General features: G+C 30.2%; 1 protein-coding gene across 2 annotated transcripts; it reads left to right on the plus strand.

The window, feature by feature from the left end:
• Positions 2,799 to 11,231, plus strand: LOC109346422 (anti-sigma-I factor RsgI6-like). 2 transcript variants are annotated; one of them, XM_019585972.1, is made up of 8 exons: positions 2,799 to 2,875; positions 3,013 to 3,125; positions 3,226 to 3,272; positions 3,410 to 3,632; positions 9,179 to 9,345; positions 9,470 to 9,568; positions 9,879 to 10,670; positions 10,760 to 11,231. In XM_019585972.1, the coding sequence occupies exons 2-8, from the start codon at positions 3,059 to 3,061 to the stop codon at positions 11,105 to 11,107; spliced, it is 1,743 nt and encodes a 580-aa protein (XP_019441517.1). In that variant the 5' UTR covers positions 2,799 to 2,875; positions 3,013 to 3,058; the 3' UTR covers positions 11,108 to 11,231. The 2 variants fall into 2 exon arrangements, with proteins under 2 accessions (XP_019441517.1, XP_019441518.1); XM_019585973.1 differs by having other exon boundaries at positions 2,805 to 3,125.

Here is a 14,983-nt window from a genome sequence, read left to right on the forward strand (position 1 = left end):
TATTAATAAGGAAATATATTATTAGTATGTCTGACTTAAAAACGAGGATAATGAATTTATTTCATAAAAATAACAAATTTTAATACTAATTATTTAACTAGATTTTAAAACGTTCCCATTTAATTATTTTTAAAAACTTTAATATCAGGAATCAAATTTTATCTATATACTTACTATATACTAAAAAAGGTTACACCACATCATCTCATGACACATGTACCTATGAGAAAACTTTCCTTACTAAAACACCTCATTTTCTTAATATACATAATCTCACACAGATAAAAGTACACTTTTAATCATTGTTCATTACCCAATATATTATAGATAATAACATATAATAATAATATTTAATAGTATAATAATAATAATATTTAATAATGTAATAGTAATAATAATATGCAATCATTTTATAAAATTGTATTTGCATGGGTAATACGAGTAACACATGTGTTCTTAACAATACGAATACACAAGTAAAAAAGGTTCTGTCATGTCATCCCATGACATGTGTCACAATCTCAACAAAAATTTTCCTACCTAAAACACATCAATTTCTTAATATACATTCTCCCACATATGATAAAATTACACCACTATTCATTGTTCATTACACAATATATTATTTAATAATAACATATAATAATAATAACATTTAATCATTTTATAAAATTGTACATGCATTTGTAATACGAGTAACATATGTATTTTTAACAATGCGAATATACTGTTAAAAAAAGGTTGTGGCACGTCATCCTATCACACATGTCACAATCTGAGTGAAACATTTCCCTATTAAAATAACTCAGTTTCTTAATATACATCTTCCCACACAAGATAAAAGTACACCATTGTCCATTGTTCATTACCTAATATATTATTAATAATAACATTTAATAATATAAAATTGTACTTGCATTGGTAACAAGGGTAACATGTGTGTTCTTAACAATACGAATAACATGTGTGTTTTAACTATGTGAATGCACGGGTAATATGTATTCTTAACAAAACAAATGTACATATAACATATGTGTTTTTAACCATTAAAACGCACATGTTACATGTTTGTTCTTAATAATACAAATATATGGATAATATCTGTGATTTTAATCATTAAAATGTACCAGTAACATGTATATTCTTAAGCATGTGAATGCACATGTAATATATGTGTTCTTAATCATGCGGCAAAAAGAACCACCTCATGCAAATGCGTGGGTAACTTGCTAGTTCATTTTAAAAAATAGTGCACAAAGCATATATATATATTAGCATGTTGACAGCCACTATCGTGTCTGTCAACCCGCTTTCCTATCATTTATAATGTGTAGTTTGTATGTCATAAATATCAAAAATAATATTTTGTGTTAAATATTTGTAATCTACGGTTGAATTTTTTTATTGGTGTAATGTTCTACATTAAAGACTGATAGTCATAATGTAAGAATAAAAAATAATTAACCAAATAATATGAGCATATATTAGGCGGAGAGGAACATTATGTTATATATAATTTTGTTTGTAAAAATTAGAAATTAGTGAGGGCAAAATAAGGAGACCACAAATTACACCATGGTGGGTGGTTATTTTGGGTTTTCCCTTTATAAGTAGTATAGAAGTATAGATATATATATAAATATAACAACAATAAATATAAATTATAATGGAGAGTCATGGTATAATAACAGTAAACAGAAAATATTTGATTATATATATATAAATATAATTTGTATACATATAAATATTATATATATATATATGTAATATATATATATATATATATATATAAATATAATCTAAATATAAATATAAATGTAATATATATCTCTTGTTTGTAACTATATTTTTTATTTGATATACTTTAAATAATAATTTTCTATTGTTTATATTGTGTAGTCATCATGTTATAAATATTAAATATAGTAATATGTTAAATATTGTAATTTGTAGTTGAATATATTTGATTGAGGTAATTAAAATTGAACATTGAAATAATTAAAAAAATAGTGACTCATATCCAGATTACACTTGTTAATATGATGAACCTATGAATCTGAACAAGCATATGACTACCGATAACTGTTGGGTTATTCCTTACGATTCTTTATTTGTTATTGAAATTTGTTTGACACACAAATGTTGGGTATGTAATAGCATCAAGAGTATAAACTCAAAAAAATAAAATATCTTTAAAAACAATATTCTTTTATTTTTTAAAAAGGTAAAAATATACATTGAAATAAATAATAATAACAATAAACATATAATTACAAAAAATTATATAATCATAAGTAGTCAACAGTTGAAATAAATACTCTCACATTGAATTGACATTCTAATAAAATAGAAAATTATAATTCAAAGTATATCAAATAAAAAATAAACAAAATAAAATATATAAAAATTGAATATTTTATTAATATAATATATATATTGAGTTAGGTCATAAACCTAACAAGCCGAACTTTATCCGGCTCAAGTTCGACTCGTTTATGTAACAAACTTAATTTTCACTTCAAGTTTGGCTCATTTGGCACATGAATCTAGTTTGTCAAGCTAAATAATGAGTTGAGATTCAAACAAATATCGAGTTGGTTTTGTTCATTGCCAACATTAATGATATGAGTATAATATCTATGCATTATTAGTGTAAAAATTTATACATATTCACTAATCATTTAACATTCAATAATAAATAAAAATAAATGGTGAATAATGAAGCGATAGAGTATAAAATTATTACACCATGACTATACATTTTTTTATCATCCTCTATTTAAAGTGAGCAAAATCATAAAAGGAACATGTAAAGCTTTTTCACGGGACCTCATTGGAGTCCACAAATTGAATTTTCTGACATTGCTGAGATTATGTGTGTGTTTGTCTCCTACTAAGTATTTCATGTGTTATTTTTTACTGTCCTATCCTTTTTCACCACATTTAATGCTAAGATCAGCATGTGTTTATATTGAACAATTGTACTAATCTAATAAATCTTTCCTGATACAGTGATACTGCACAAAATTAAGAGAAGGCTTCTTTGAGTAGTAAAAATATGAAGGTTTCACAAGGCTGCAGTTTATTGTTCACCAACTTATCTTTCCTTTTATTGATCTTCTCAGGTTTCTATGTATCTCTTGGCCTCTCCCTATATTTAAATATATACCAGTTATAGTGTCTATTATAATTTGTCTAACTAATATTTGTGTTCAACACATGCAGGTCTTGAAGTCCATTCTCTGTCTTACGATTATTCTGTTACCACAAAGGCAAGAACACTTCCTAGTGAATGCTTGTACTTTAGTTTTACACAATAAACCCATTTACAAATTCATTTTAAGTATTAGTTGGTGTTAGTTTTTATCATCCATTAATACATAAACTTACATGTGTTGCCATGAAGCAGTGCATAGCAGAACCCCATAGAGCTCAGTATGGAGGAGGCATTATAGTAAATCAAGGATTTGATCGCAACATTGAGGGTTGGAAAGTATTTGGAAAAGGAACAATTGAGGAAAGAATATCGAAGGAAGGCAATAGATTCATTGTTGCACGTAACAGAACACATCCATTAGATAGTTTCTCCCAAAAAGTCCAACTTCAGAAAGGAATGCTATACACCTTTTCTGGTAACTTATTTTTCCATTTTTGCAATCTTTAGGAATAATGTTCAAGTCGCAAATTTATATTCATTTTATTGTTTAATGACTCATAATTGCGATAACTCCAAATTTACAATTTAATAAATTAAAACAAACTTTTCAAATATTAAAATATTATTTAATAGACGAAAATAAGAGAATTTATAAGCTCCATATATTAAGTAATATCATTTTAAATCCATTCTATTAATTGGCATTTTTCCATCATAATTATTGTGAAAAATGTTTACCATAAGGATGTTCATTAATAGCAAAAGATAACAAACCCTTGTCTCTCGCTTTTTATTTGCTACTATCCGTCCAACTATCAACCAATGGCACATCAATGCATTAGTGATTTTCAAAGTAGTTTAAAAGAATCATTGTTAATAATGTGATATAGACATAAGTAGATAACAAAAAAAAATCGACATGTGTGAAAATATCCATATCGATACCCATAATAATAACTTATGATGAGAACATGTTTTATGATATACACCTCGTGAGTATCATATATTTATAAATTAATTTTTTAATAAATTATATATATTAATTTTTATTATTCTTTTAAAATTATATATTACCTAGTTTATTATTATTTCATTCATAATAAACTATAATTATAAACTTATCATATAAATACCTTATTATTTATGTAATAATTATTTTAATATAATAATTGTTACAATATATAAATATATACTTAAAATTAAAAATCTATTGGGTATGTACTGCTAGTCGTATAGGTACTCACAAATATTATGGGCTTTGAGAAAGAGAAAACACTACTCACGTCTGTCCGACACCATTGAAATCCCTATTTAGATACTGAGTAAAAAATTTAGAGTTTTTGACTTAATATCCATATATGAGAACAACATTAATTTCTTACCTATAAGAGGAGAAAATATCCATAATTATACCAAACAAAAATATGATGGGTTGATAATTTAAAAAGCTTTTATATTAATTGTGTGGGTTGATATTTGTAGGTTGATAATGTGAAAATTATGATAGGTTGATATTCGTCGGTACCTGTGAATATCCGCTATCCGTATGGGTACCCACAAATATCATGAGTTTGAGAACGAGAAATACTACCTTCACCCGCCTGACCCTGTTGCCATCTCTCTTTAGATAGTAAGTAAAAAAAAATTAACGTTTTTGACTTAATATCCATATATGAGAACGATATTAATTTCTTAACTAAAAGACAACACATATCATTAACTATACCAAGCAAAAATATGATGGGTTGATAATGTGAAAAAGTTTTATGTCAATTGCGTGGGTTGATAAGGAAATATATGATGAGTTGATATTTGTAAGTACCTGCATACCTGCTATCCATAGGGTACTTACAAATGTTATGGGTTTGGGAACAAGAAAACACTACCCGTGCCTGTCCGACTCTGTTGCCATCCTTAATTAGATAACAAGTCAAAAAATTAAAGTTTTTGACTTAATATCCATATATGAGAACAACATTAATTTCTTACCTATAAGACGACAAATATTCTTAATTATACCAAATAAAAATATCATGGGTTGATAATTTGAATTTTTTTAAGTTTATTGTGTGGGTTGGTATCTATGGATCGATAATGTGAAAAATATGACGAGTTGATATTTGTGAGTACCCGCAAATACCCGCTACCTGTACAGGAACCCACAAATATTATGAGTTTGGGAATGAGAAAGTACTAACCGCGCCCGTCCGGCTCCGTTGCCACCCATATTTAGATACTAGTCAAAAAAATTAAAGTTTTTGACTTAATATCCATATATGAGAACGATACTAATTTATTACCTATAAGACGACAAATATCTTTAATTATACCAAACAAAAATATGATGAGTTGATAATGTGAAAAAGTTTTATGTCAAATGTGTGAGTTGATATATGTGGGTTGATAATCTAAAAAATATGATGAATTGATATTTATGGGTATCCGCGAATACCTGCTACCCGTATGGGTACCACAAATATTGTGAGTTTGGGAATGAGAAAGCACTACTCATACTTGTCCAACTCCGTTACCATCCCTATTTAGATACTAAGTCAAAAAATTAAAGTTTTTGACTTAATATCCATATATGAGAACGACATTAATTTCTTACCTATAAGACAATAAGTATGCTTAATTATACCAAACAAAAATATGATGGGTTGAATGTGAAAAAGTTTTATGTCAATTGTTTGGGTTGATATTCGCGGGTTTATAATGTGAAAATTTTGAGGAGTTAATATTTGTGGGTACGTGCGAATACTCGCTATACGTATGGGTACCCACAAATACTATAGATTTAGGAATGAGAAAGCATTATTCACGCTCGCCCGATGCCGTTGCCACTTGTAGTTAGACGCTAAGTCAAAAAATTAAAGTTTTTGACTTAATATCGATACATGAGAATGACATTAATTTCTTACTTTCTTACTTATAAGACGACAAATATCCTTAATTATACCGAACAAAAATATGATGGATTGATAATGTGAAAAAGTTTTATGTCAATTGTGTGGGTTGATATTGTGAAAAGTGTGATGTGTTGATATTTATAGGTACTTGCATATCCACTACCTATACAGGTAACCAAAAATATTGTAGATTTGGAAACAAGAAAACACTACCTGTGCCTACCCGGTCCTGTTGTCATTCCTATTTAGATACTAAGTCAAATTTTTTGACTTAATATCCACATATGAGAACGACATTAATTTCTTACCTATATAAGACGACAAATATCTTTAATTATACCAAACAAAAATATGATGGGTTGATAATTTGAAAAAGTTTTATATCAATTGTGTGAGTTGATATTTGTGGGTTGATAATGTAAAAAATATGATGGATTGATATTTGTGAGACCCGCGAATACCCACTACCTGTACGGGTACCCATAAATATTATAGGTTTGAGAATGAGAAATCACTATCCACACCTACTCGACCCCGTTGTCATTGCTATTTAGATACTAAGTCAAAAAATTAAGTTTTTGACTTAATATCCATATATGAGAACGACATTAATTTCTTAACTATAAAACAATAAACATCCTTATACCAAACAAAAATATGAAGGGTGGATAATATAAAAAAAATTATGTAAATTCTTTGTCGCAATCAACTTTACACACAAACAAACATATTAATCATAACAAAAATAAAAGTAAAATAGTGATTTTAACTAGTTCTTCCACTAGACGTCTATCATTTTCCCTATTATTATGTCATCTCTTTCACTCTATTAAAGATGTATGATAGGTTATTTTGGAAGATGATAGTTGGTTAGAAAGTTAGGAATTAACAAGTTAGATTTATGTTAGTTACTTGATTTACAAGCTTTTTTTTTTTTTGTTTTGGAAAGAGCAAAGAGATAAGAAATTGCATTGAACTTTCATTGTTGGAATGCATTCTGCACAAGTCCAAGTGCAAGAATTTATACAATGGAAAAAAGTTGATAGTTACTTGAAACTCAAACTACCATTTAAAATAAACATAATCCTAACTACCATAATCGAATATAAGCTATATTTAACATCCTCTCAAGCTGGTGATGAATATCATTAACTCTCGGCTGAGGTAGAATGTAGCAAACATGAATTGTCGGATCTTTGTCACATCCTCCATTGTGTCAAGATTTGAATTTTTTTGGTGAAGACTCTGAATACTCAAAAGCAAAATTACGTGTAGTCATGAAGTCATCAGATGTTGAGTGGCAATCTTGGAGATGAAAACAAGAAATATCGAGGAAGGAGAGGAAGGGAAAGAAAGGAATGATCCCAAATATGTCATTAGGGTCTTAAAGAAATTTCAGGAGATATAAGAATTCTTCAAAATATAGCACATGTAGGAATATTGTGCTAGTAGAATTAATGGAAGAAATATAAGAATTCTTAGAAGATAATGAATTAGAATTGAAAGTAGTTGTTCATCAAGAACCAACATTATATAAAGAAGATCAAATAAGATTATCACAAGAATACCAAATTGGTTTCTTGCTAAAGAGTGAGAGAAAACTAGAATGTGATCAAATATGAACATTTTCCCTTCAATGAATTGACAAAAGAATGAGAGAAATAAGAGTAATTTGTTTTTGCTCAAGAATATCAAGAAGAGAATATGGGCAATATTTGTCTAAAAAATATTAAGAAGAATTTAGAGAAATAGTGAATATTGTAAAAGAGAATGGTAAACTAAGATTGATAATATTCTCATTGAATGAATTGAATTGATTGAATAAGAAGTGAACCAATATGACTTATTTATACAAGAGAAAAAAAAGCTTGTAAAACAAGTAACTAACATAATCTAACTTGCTAATTCCTAACTTTCTAACCAACTATCATCTTCCAAAATAACCTATCATATATCTTTAATAATACCATCTTGAAATGGCAGGAGACATGAAAAGGGCTTCTTGAGCACTTCATCAAGAAACTAAGTAGTGATTGTTGTATCAAAGTCTTTGCATCTTGATGATCAATACTTGAGCTAATCTTCCACTGAAATTGTGTAAGGAAATAAGAATCAACAGCGACATAAATGTACTTCTTCTTTGGCAAAGCTTTCAGAACTCTCCAAGAATGATTGTCTTGGTTGATTTGACACTGCCAAGACCCAAAACAAATGTACAAGATGGAAGCAAGATGGAGAAAGAAGAGGATGAAATGGACTAGATAGAGGCGCGGAAGCCATGAATGAGATAATTATTAGCTTTGATATCATGTTAAAATGTGATAATGAAGAATTTAGGGCCATATGTTGAAAAGAAATATTGAATGCTGAAGAACATCGCTGTAACAATAAAAGAATTCAAGATAGTCTTGCCACATGCAACATTGTCACCTATTAGAAGCAAGATAACACTAATGAAGGCCAATGAGATAAAAAAGAAAGCACCACCATGTTCTTGATTGTTAAAGTTTTCTATGAAATCTTTCATTGAACAATAATCGGAAGCTATCAAAAAGATAATTATGCTATGATACCATGTTAAAATGTGGTAAGAGTCATGAAAAAGAAAGCTTTTTGATGGAGACAAAGAAGATGGAAGAATGATGATTCTTTGTTGAATCTTGGAAGAGAAGTATAAGCGGAAGCCATCAAAACAATAATTATCGCTATGATACCATGTTAAAATGGTAGAGCCCTGCATGAATCTTGATAAAGCAAGAAAGAAAGAATGAGAATTCCATGAAAAGAAAGATTCTTAATGAATCAAGAAGTATGAGAAAATCATGAATGAGAAAATTGAAACTTTCTATATAGAATTGAGTTACAAAGAATAAGGGAATCACCCTTTATATACTACAATGCCTAACTAATAACTAACTAGTTAAGCGATTAATTAAACTCTTAATCGATTAACGAAAACAATATTATAATTAACAAACCGAATAAACTAACAACTTTAACATTTTAATCATCTCTTTCACTCCAACATCCATTTCATAAATGTTGCCATTTTAGCCATACCTTTTCTAGAACATTTGTGAATGATAACCTTTTCTTGTTTCTCCAAATTCAGCTTGGTTTCAGATCAGTGAAGGAAGTGAGTTTGTGTCAGTTATCTTCAAAACTAGTGGAAGTGAACTAATAAGAGGTGGACATGTGATAGCAAAACATGGATGCTGGAGTTTGCTAAAAGGTGGCATAGTTGCAAACTTCTCAAGTCAAGCTGAAATTCTTTTTGAGGTCAAATACATTCTGGATTTATTGTTTTATACTTCTTAATCTGATAGATTAAGAAAGAAGAAAAACGTTAATGTTTTTAGATATCTGTCAAATTTTGTAAACTGAAATTTAGTTAACAATGCAGAGCAAGAATACAAGGGTGGAAATATGGGCTGATAGTATCTCCTTGCAACCATTCACTGAAAAACAATGGAGACAACACCAAGATGAAAACACTGAGAGGGTAAGTTCTTGAGGGCCCTTTCTTTTCATAGATCATTGGATTTTACATAAAAAAAAGCTGAGGCTTCTTACCACTTAAATCTCACAATTGTTACTTCTGTTTTTGTACTTCTGAATTGTAAAATTAAGAAAATAAAATCAAGGTTTAATTACTTCCCAAGTTATTATACATTTTTTTGGAAATTCAAATAGGTTCATGAGTTAAAATAGTTTGTAAATGAATCTCTGAAGGCATAGAAAACTTGTATTTGTATTTGGATTTCTTAGAAAATATACTAGGACCTGTAAGTCTCGATTTATATAACATGCAGGTACATAAGAGCAAGGTGAGATTCCAAGTTACAGACATGAATGAATCAGCATTGCAAGGAGCTAAAGTCTTCATCAATCAAACAAGTTCAAGCTTCCCATTTGGAGTTGGAATAAATCACAATATTCTCACAAGCAAAGATTACCAGCGTTGGTTTGTGTCAAGATTCAAATACGCAACTTTCACCAATCAAATGAAGTGGTATAGTACCGAGATAGTGCGAGGGGTGGAAAACTACACCATCGCAGATGCCATGCTTAAATTCACCAAAGAAAATGGCATTAGTGTCAGAGGTCATAACATATTCTGGGACAATCCGAAACAACAACCTGAATGGGTCAAGACCCTATCTCCTAAGGAATTAAAAGAAGCAGCAGCAAAAAGAATAAAGTCTGTAGTTTCAAGATATAGAGGAGAATTGATTGCATGGGATGTGATGAATGAGAATTTGCACTTCCACTTTTACGAGGATAAGCTAGGCAAAAATGCTTCAGCAGAATATTATGCTCAAGCATATCAACTTGATCCAAACACAACCATGTTCTTGAATGAGTACAACACCCTTGAATATAGTACGGACGAGCTTTCAAGTCCATGGAACTATCTCAAGAAACTTGAGGAGATTCTGTCATTTCCAGGTACTAGTGGAATGTCAGCAGCAATAGGGTTGCAAGGCCATTTTGGTACTGGCCAGCCAAACTTGCCTTACATAAGGTGTGCTCTAGATCTTCTTAGTACTGCTGGAGTTCCAATTTGGCTTACAGAAGTTAGTGTTGATCCAAACCCAAATCAGGTATTTCCTCAACTTTCAGAAAGACACCAATTTTATCTAACAAGAAGATACATAATTCACTCTTTTTTTCATTCTCGTTTATTCGGCAGGCAGAGTTCTTGGAATTGGTACTAAGAGAAGCTTACTCTCATCCTGCTGTTGAAGGGATTATAATGTTCTCAGGTCCAGCAACAGCTGGCTTCAATGAAACGCCCCTGACAGATAAAAATTTCCGAAATACCGCAGCTGGAGACGTTGTGGACAAGCTTATTGAGGAGTGGGGAACTAAGCCTCAGAAAGCCATAGTAGATAGCACAGGGTTTGTAGAAATTTCACTACACCATGGTGATTATGATATAATTGTTACACATCCTCTAACCAACTCCTCCAAAACACTGAATCTGAGTGTAGGAAAAAGTTTTCCACAAGAAACCATCCACGTGAAATTCCACACCTAATAAGGCTATACATCACCTTATAAATTCTGTGGAGGCAAGCTATAGTCACAAGTGTAGATTGATATAAAAAGGCGCCTCATCACATGTGTTTGAAGAATAATATGTCATGATTAATTAATGATTATCATTGTTTTCTAAATCTTCAATGATCAAAGGTTGTTCTCATGTTCCTACATAAAACCATACATGTGATGTTTAAATTATATTAGCTATGTTATAGTGTGATACAGTGATTTCAATCTAAAGCACCAAGTGCAAACTAAATTTAACCCATAACTTTGAGTTGAGTATAATACAGTAAACATGAACTTCCATGTGCCTTATGTCAACCTGTGGTGATAACCATAAGTGACCACAACAACACAGATATAGTCATTTTCCTCTATTCTGCAATCTGCACTATGCCGAAGTTGCCATGCGCCTTGTGCAGTCATGCAGATGTGCCATGTTGGCCCTTCCACAGCATTTTTTCATACACGGGAATATTAGGAGATTAGTCTTTTACCTACTGAGGAGTTTTATGAGAAGCAAAACATTTTTTTTCATAAAGATACATTAATTCCAAACAGAAACATCAAACTTATAATATTAACCAATGAGCATACCTAACTTATTAGAAAACATCAATTTGATTTGTTTAATCCATTAGTCCATTACTCCATTCGTGTCTAATCCTTATGCTTACATAAAAAACGCAGAAAGGCTAATATTCATTAGTTCCCTAATCACAGTTTTTAGAACCACAATAAGAAAATGTGATTTCTGTGTTCTGATGATCACGCTGCTACAAGCAAGTGAGAAAAATCTCAGGCTAGAAAATGTGGGCCATTTGCAGGGTCAGGTTCAGATCGTAAGCAAATAATCCCTCAGAACATTATGAAAAAAAGGCGAATGAGATTACTTTCGAATTTTAGATAGATCCACCAGGAAATTTTAAGATTCCTACTTGCAATCAAGAAACTAATGAACATGATTTTTATTAGTAATCTTCAAGCCAAAACATAAACTTTTTGTTATAAATCTGCAAGGAACAAGGGATCTAATCCAGGAATGCATAATTTTCTCCCTGATAGGTAGAGTTTTTCCTGTAATGTCGTCTGCTTTCTTAGTACAATTCCTTTTGTGATCCAAAACAAAAGATAAAATTAACAAAATCTGGACAGCTAAGTGAAAATTGTGACCGAAAATCTCGTTGAAGAAACATGGCAGAGCACAAAGTAAAGAAACGATTAGAGAAAAGTAGACATTGTGCTATTGATTAAAATTGAAAAGTGATACAATAGATCATCAGAGTAATAGTGCTACTATACTAGAACCATCTAGATAACCTGTAACTAATCCTGGATATCTAAATCTATGTTACAAAACCCGCTTTCCTACATATTCAACAATTAGCTATAAAAAGATTGCAAAAATAAAGAAAGGTAATAGATTTGGTTCCTCCTTCAATTTGAGATCTTCACATACAGAACATCAAAGTCACTTGTTGTGTGTTGGGTTTGAATAGCTTCGAGGAGCCTTCTTTAAACTTGTACCTATAGATCTCTGAGAAGCTTCTTGAGATATATTGAATTTATCTACACTTGCACTTAAGGAGGAGACATTAGCTAGCACCTTCCTTGGCTTGAATCTATGTATCACATTACTTTCACACTCACAATTGACTGAAACTATAGAGAAAATGAAGTGTATGAGAATCATGACAAAGAGAACCACTATAGCTCTTTGAGGGGTTTTCATAGCAGGGTCTATCTGAAGCAACAATTGAAGATATATAGTTAACATTCAAAACGGAATTTTGAGGTTTTTGGAACTATCCCATTGGAATAATTCCTATAAGAAAGTTGTAAGGTATGATGTTTGTGTTGTAGTTTATGTCTAAAGATAGAAAGGGATCATACATATGTATATCTTAATGTGCAGCAATATTTTTTAATTGTAAGAGTTATTAAATGGACTATTGATAACTAAGAAGTTGGGTTTTGGACTATGATCAAGTTACCAAAATTACAAGGGAATGCATAAATAAAGGGTTGCTTTTTCCTGCTTTACAAGGATGAAATGAACATATTTAAGATTTCTTCAGACAAACAATAGTTGTTTGAAAGATTCAGATTTGAGGAAGGACAACACATGGATTATAATATGCCACATTTTGTTGTTTTGTGGAGTAGAACATGGAATGGAAGGATCTTATCATGTGATCCTAATCAAATCCCATACTCCTCTAACATTTCTACAATCTTTACATCACATGCTAATATTTGTCATGTGACTAATCACTTGATATGAATTGGGTTTCCTACTCTTTTTGACCATAAAATTTCATTATAGATTATATTTCTGATAAGTGTGACAGCACACCAAAGCTTAGCTGGGTGAGATTACTTTCCAGGAATGTCAAGTTTATTTCTCCAAAAATATATTTGACAACTCCACATACACATAAGTGTTATATCGTAACTGCTGATTTATTACAATCTAATGCTTCACCGACCTTGAACAAATACAATAAGTGATGCGTTTTAATTTGTCTGTGTCTGCTAATGTGGCTGATTTCAAATAATTCCGTGTCAAATAATTTTTAACTGCTACTTTATTACCATCTTATTCTTCACCAACCATGAGCATACACACTATGCACCTGTTTAAAGTGGTTGATTTCACCAATTTAGCTTTTCAGAGTATATTTGTACTTTCCCTTCAACAATGCTTCATGTGTGTGCAGGGGACTGAAATCCATCAATGATAGAGAAGTTTGTTGCTTCATGATCTCATGTAAAAACTCAACCAACAGTGATACAGTTGTTGCTTGGCTTGTTAAACATGCTAAGTCTGAGAACTGAAGTGACTTCTGTTTCTGGTGCGAGACTTAGTTTTTCTTTTCTTTTTCCTCATTTTTACTGCTTTATATCTAATCAGGCAGCATATGTTTTGTATCTTGGTTATTTAATATTGCATCTGAGTCAGTGGCGGATTATTTTGGGGCAGGTGGGGGCAATTGCCCTCCTGGATTTTTACCCCAGATTTTTATTTATTTATTTTTTTCAAATATTTTTTTATTTCTTCAATTTATATAAGATACTTCTAAAAATTATAAATAATGGACCAAGTTTTTTTACATATATAAATGTTGATATTGTTTATAATAATATTATTTCAAATGAGTTCATAATGATTTTATATTTATGAAATAGATTATAAACATCACATATTCATTCAACAGAAAGATCAAATGAATTTTTCTAAGTCATTTAATATTGATAATCTATGCTAATCTATATATTTAAATGAGCAAAAGAAGATTAGTTTGAGATATCAATATCAATATTTTATTATTGATGTCATTAGTCATTCATATTTGAAATACTATCAACCATCTCCAAACTAAGCAACTTTAACAATATTAGAAAAATAATGCATATTATTTGTTTGATCTATTTATATGTTCTATTTTAACTATTATTGTTTAGCTACTATAAAAAAGATCATTTTCAACAAAGACACCTAAATAAAATTATATAGTAAGATATAAGATAAAATTCTTATGCACAAATACACAATATGATGATTTATATTGAAAATGAAAAGCTAAAACTTTTACCACTAATTCAATCATTGATAAGTTTGAGTTTTTAAAATACCAAAGAATAACACTTTAAGTGAAGATATATTTTTTATATTTTTATTATTTAATTAATCTAACTTATAAAGTGTAATTAAACAATGTTGCCCCTCCTAAAGTTTATATCAAGATCCGTCACTGATCTGAGTGGCCTTTAATATAATGCATGATAAGTGCTAATGCTACATGTGTAATGGATTTGAATAAGAAAGTTAAAAATTTCAGCACAAGGTATGTTGGGCGCCTTCACC

Source organism: Lupinus angustifolius, chromosome LG04 (genome assembly GCF_001865875.1).
Source record: "Lupinus angustifolius cultivar Tanjil chromosome LG04, LupAngTanjil_v1.0, whole genome shotgun sequence".
Classification (NCBI taxonomy): domain Eukaryota; kingdom Viridiplantae; phylum Streptophyta; class Magnoliopsida; order Fabales; family Fabaceae; genus Lupinus; species Lupinus angustifolius.

What these genes read in the sequence shown, in the direction of transcription:
- LOC109346422 (XM_019585972.1), top strand. Translation starts at nt 3,059, where the DNA reads ATGAAGGTTTCACAAGGCTGCAGTTTATTGTTCACCAACTTATCTTTC. An exon ending in CCTTTTATTGATCTTCTCAG is followed by an intron (nt 3,126 to 3,225) that starts GTTTCTATGTAT and finishes CAACACATGCAG; the next exon opens with GTCTTGAAGTCCATTCTCTG. An exon ending in ATTATTCTGTTACCACAAAG is followed by an intron (nt 3,273 to 3,409) that starts GCAAGAACACTT and finishes GCCATGAAGCAG; the next exon opens with TGCATAGCAGAACCCCATAG.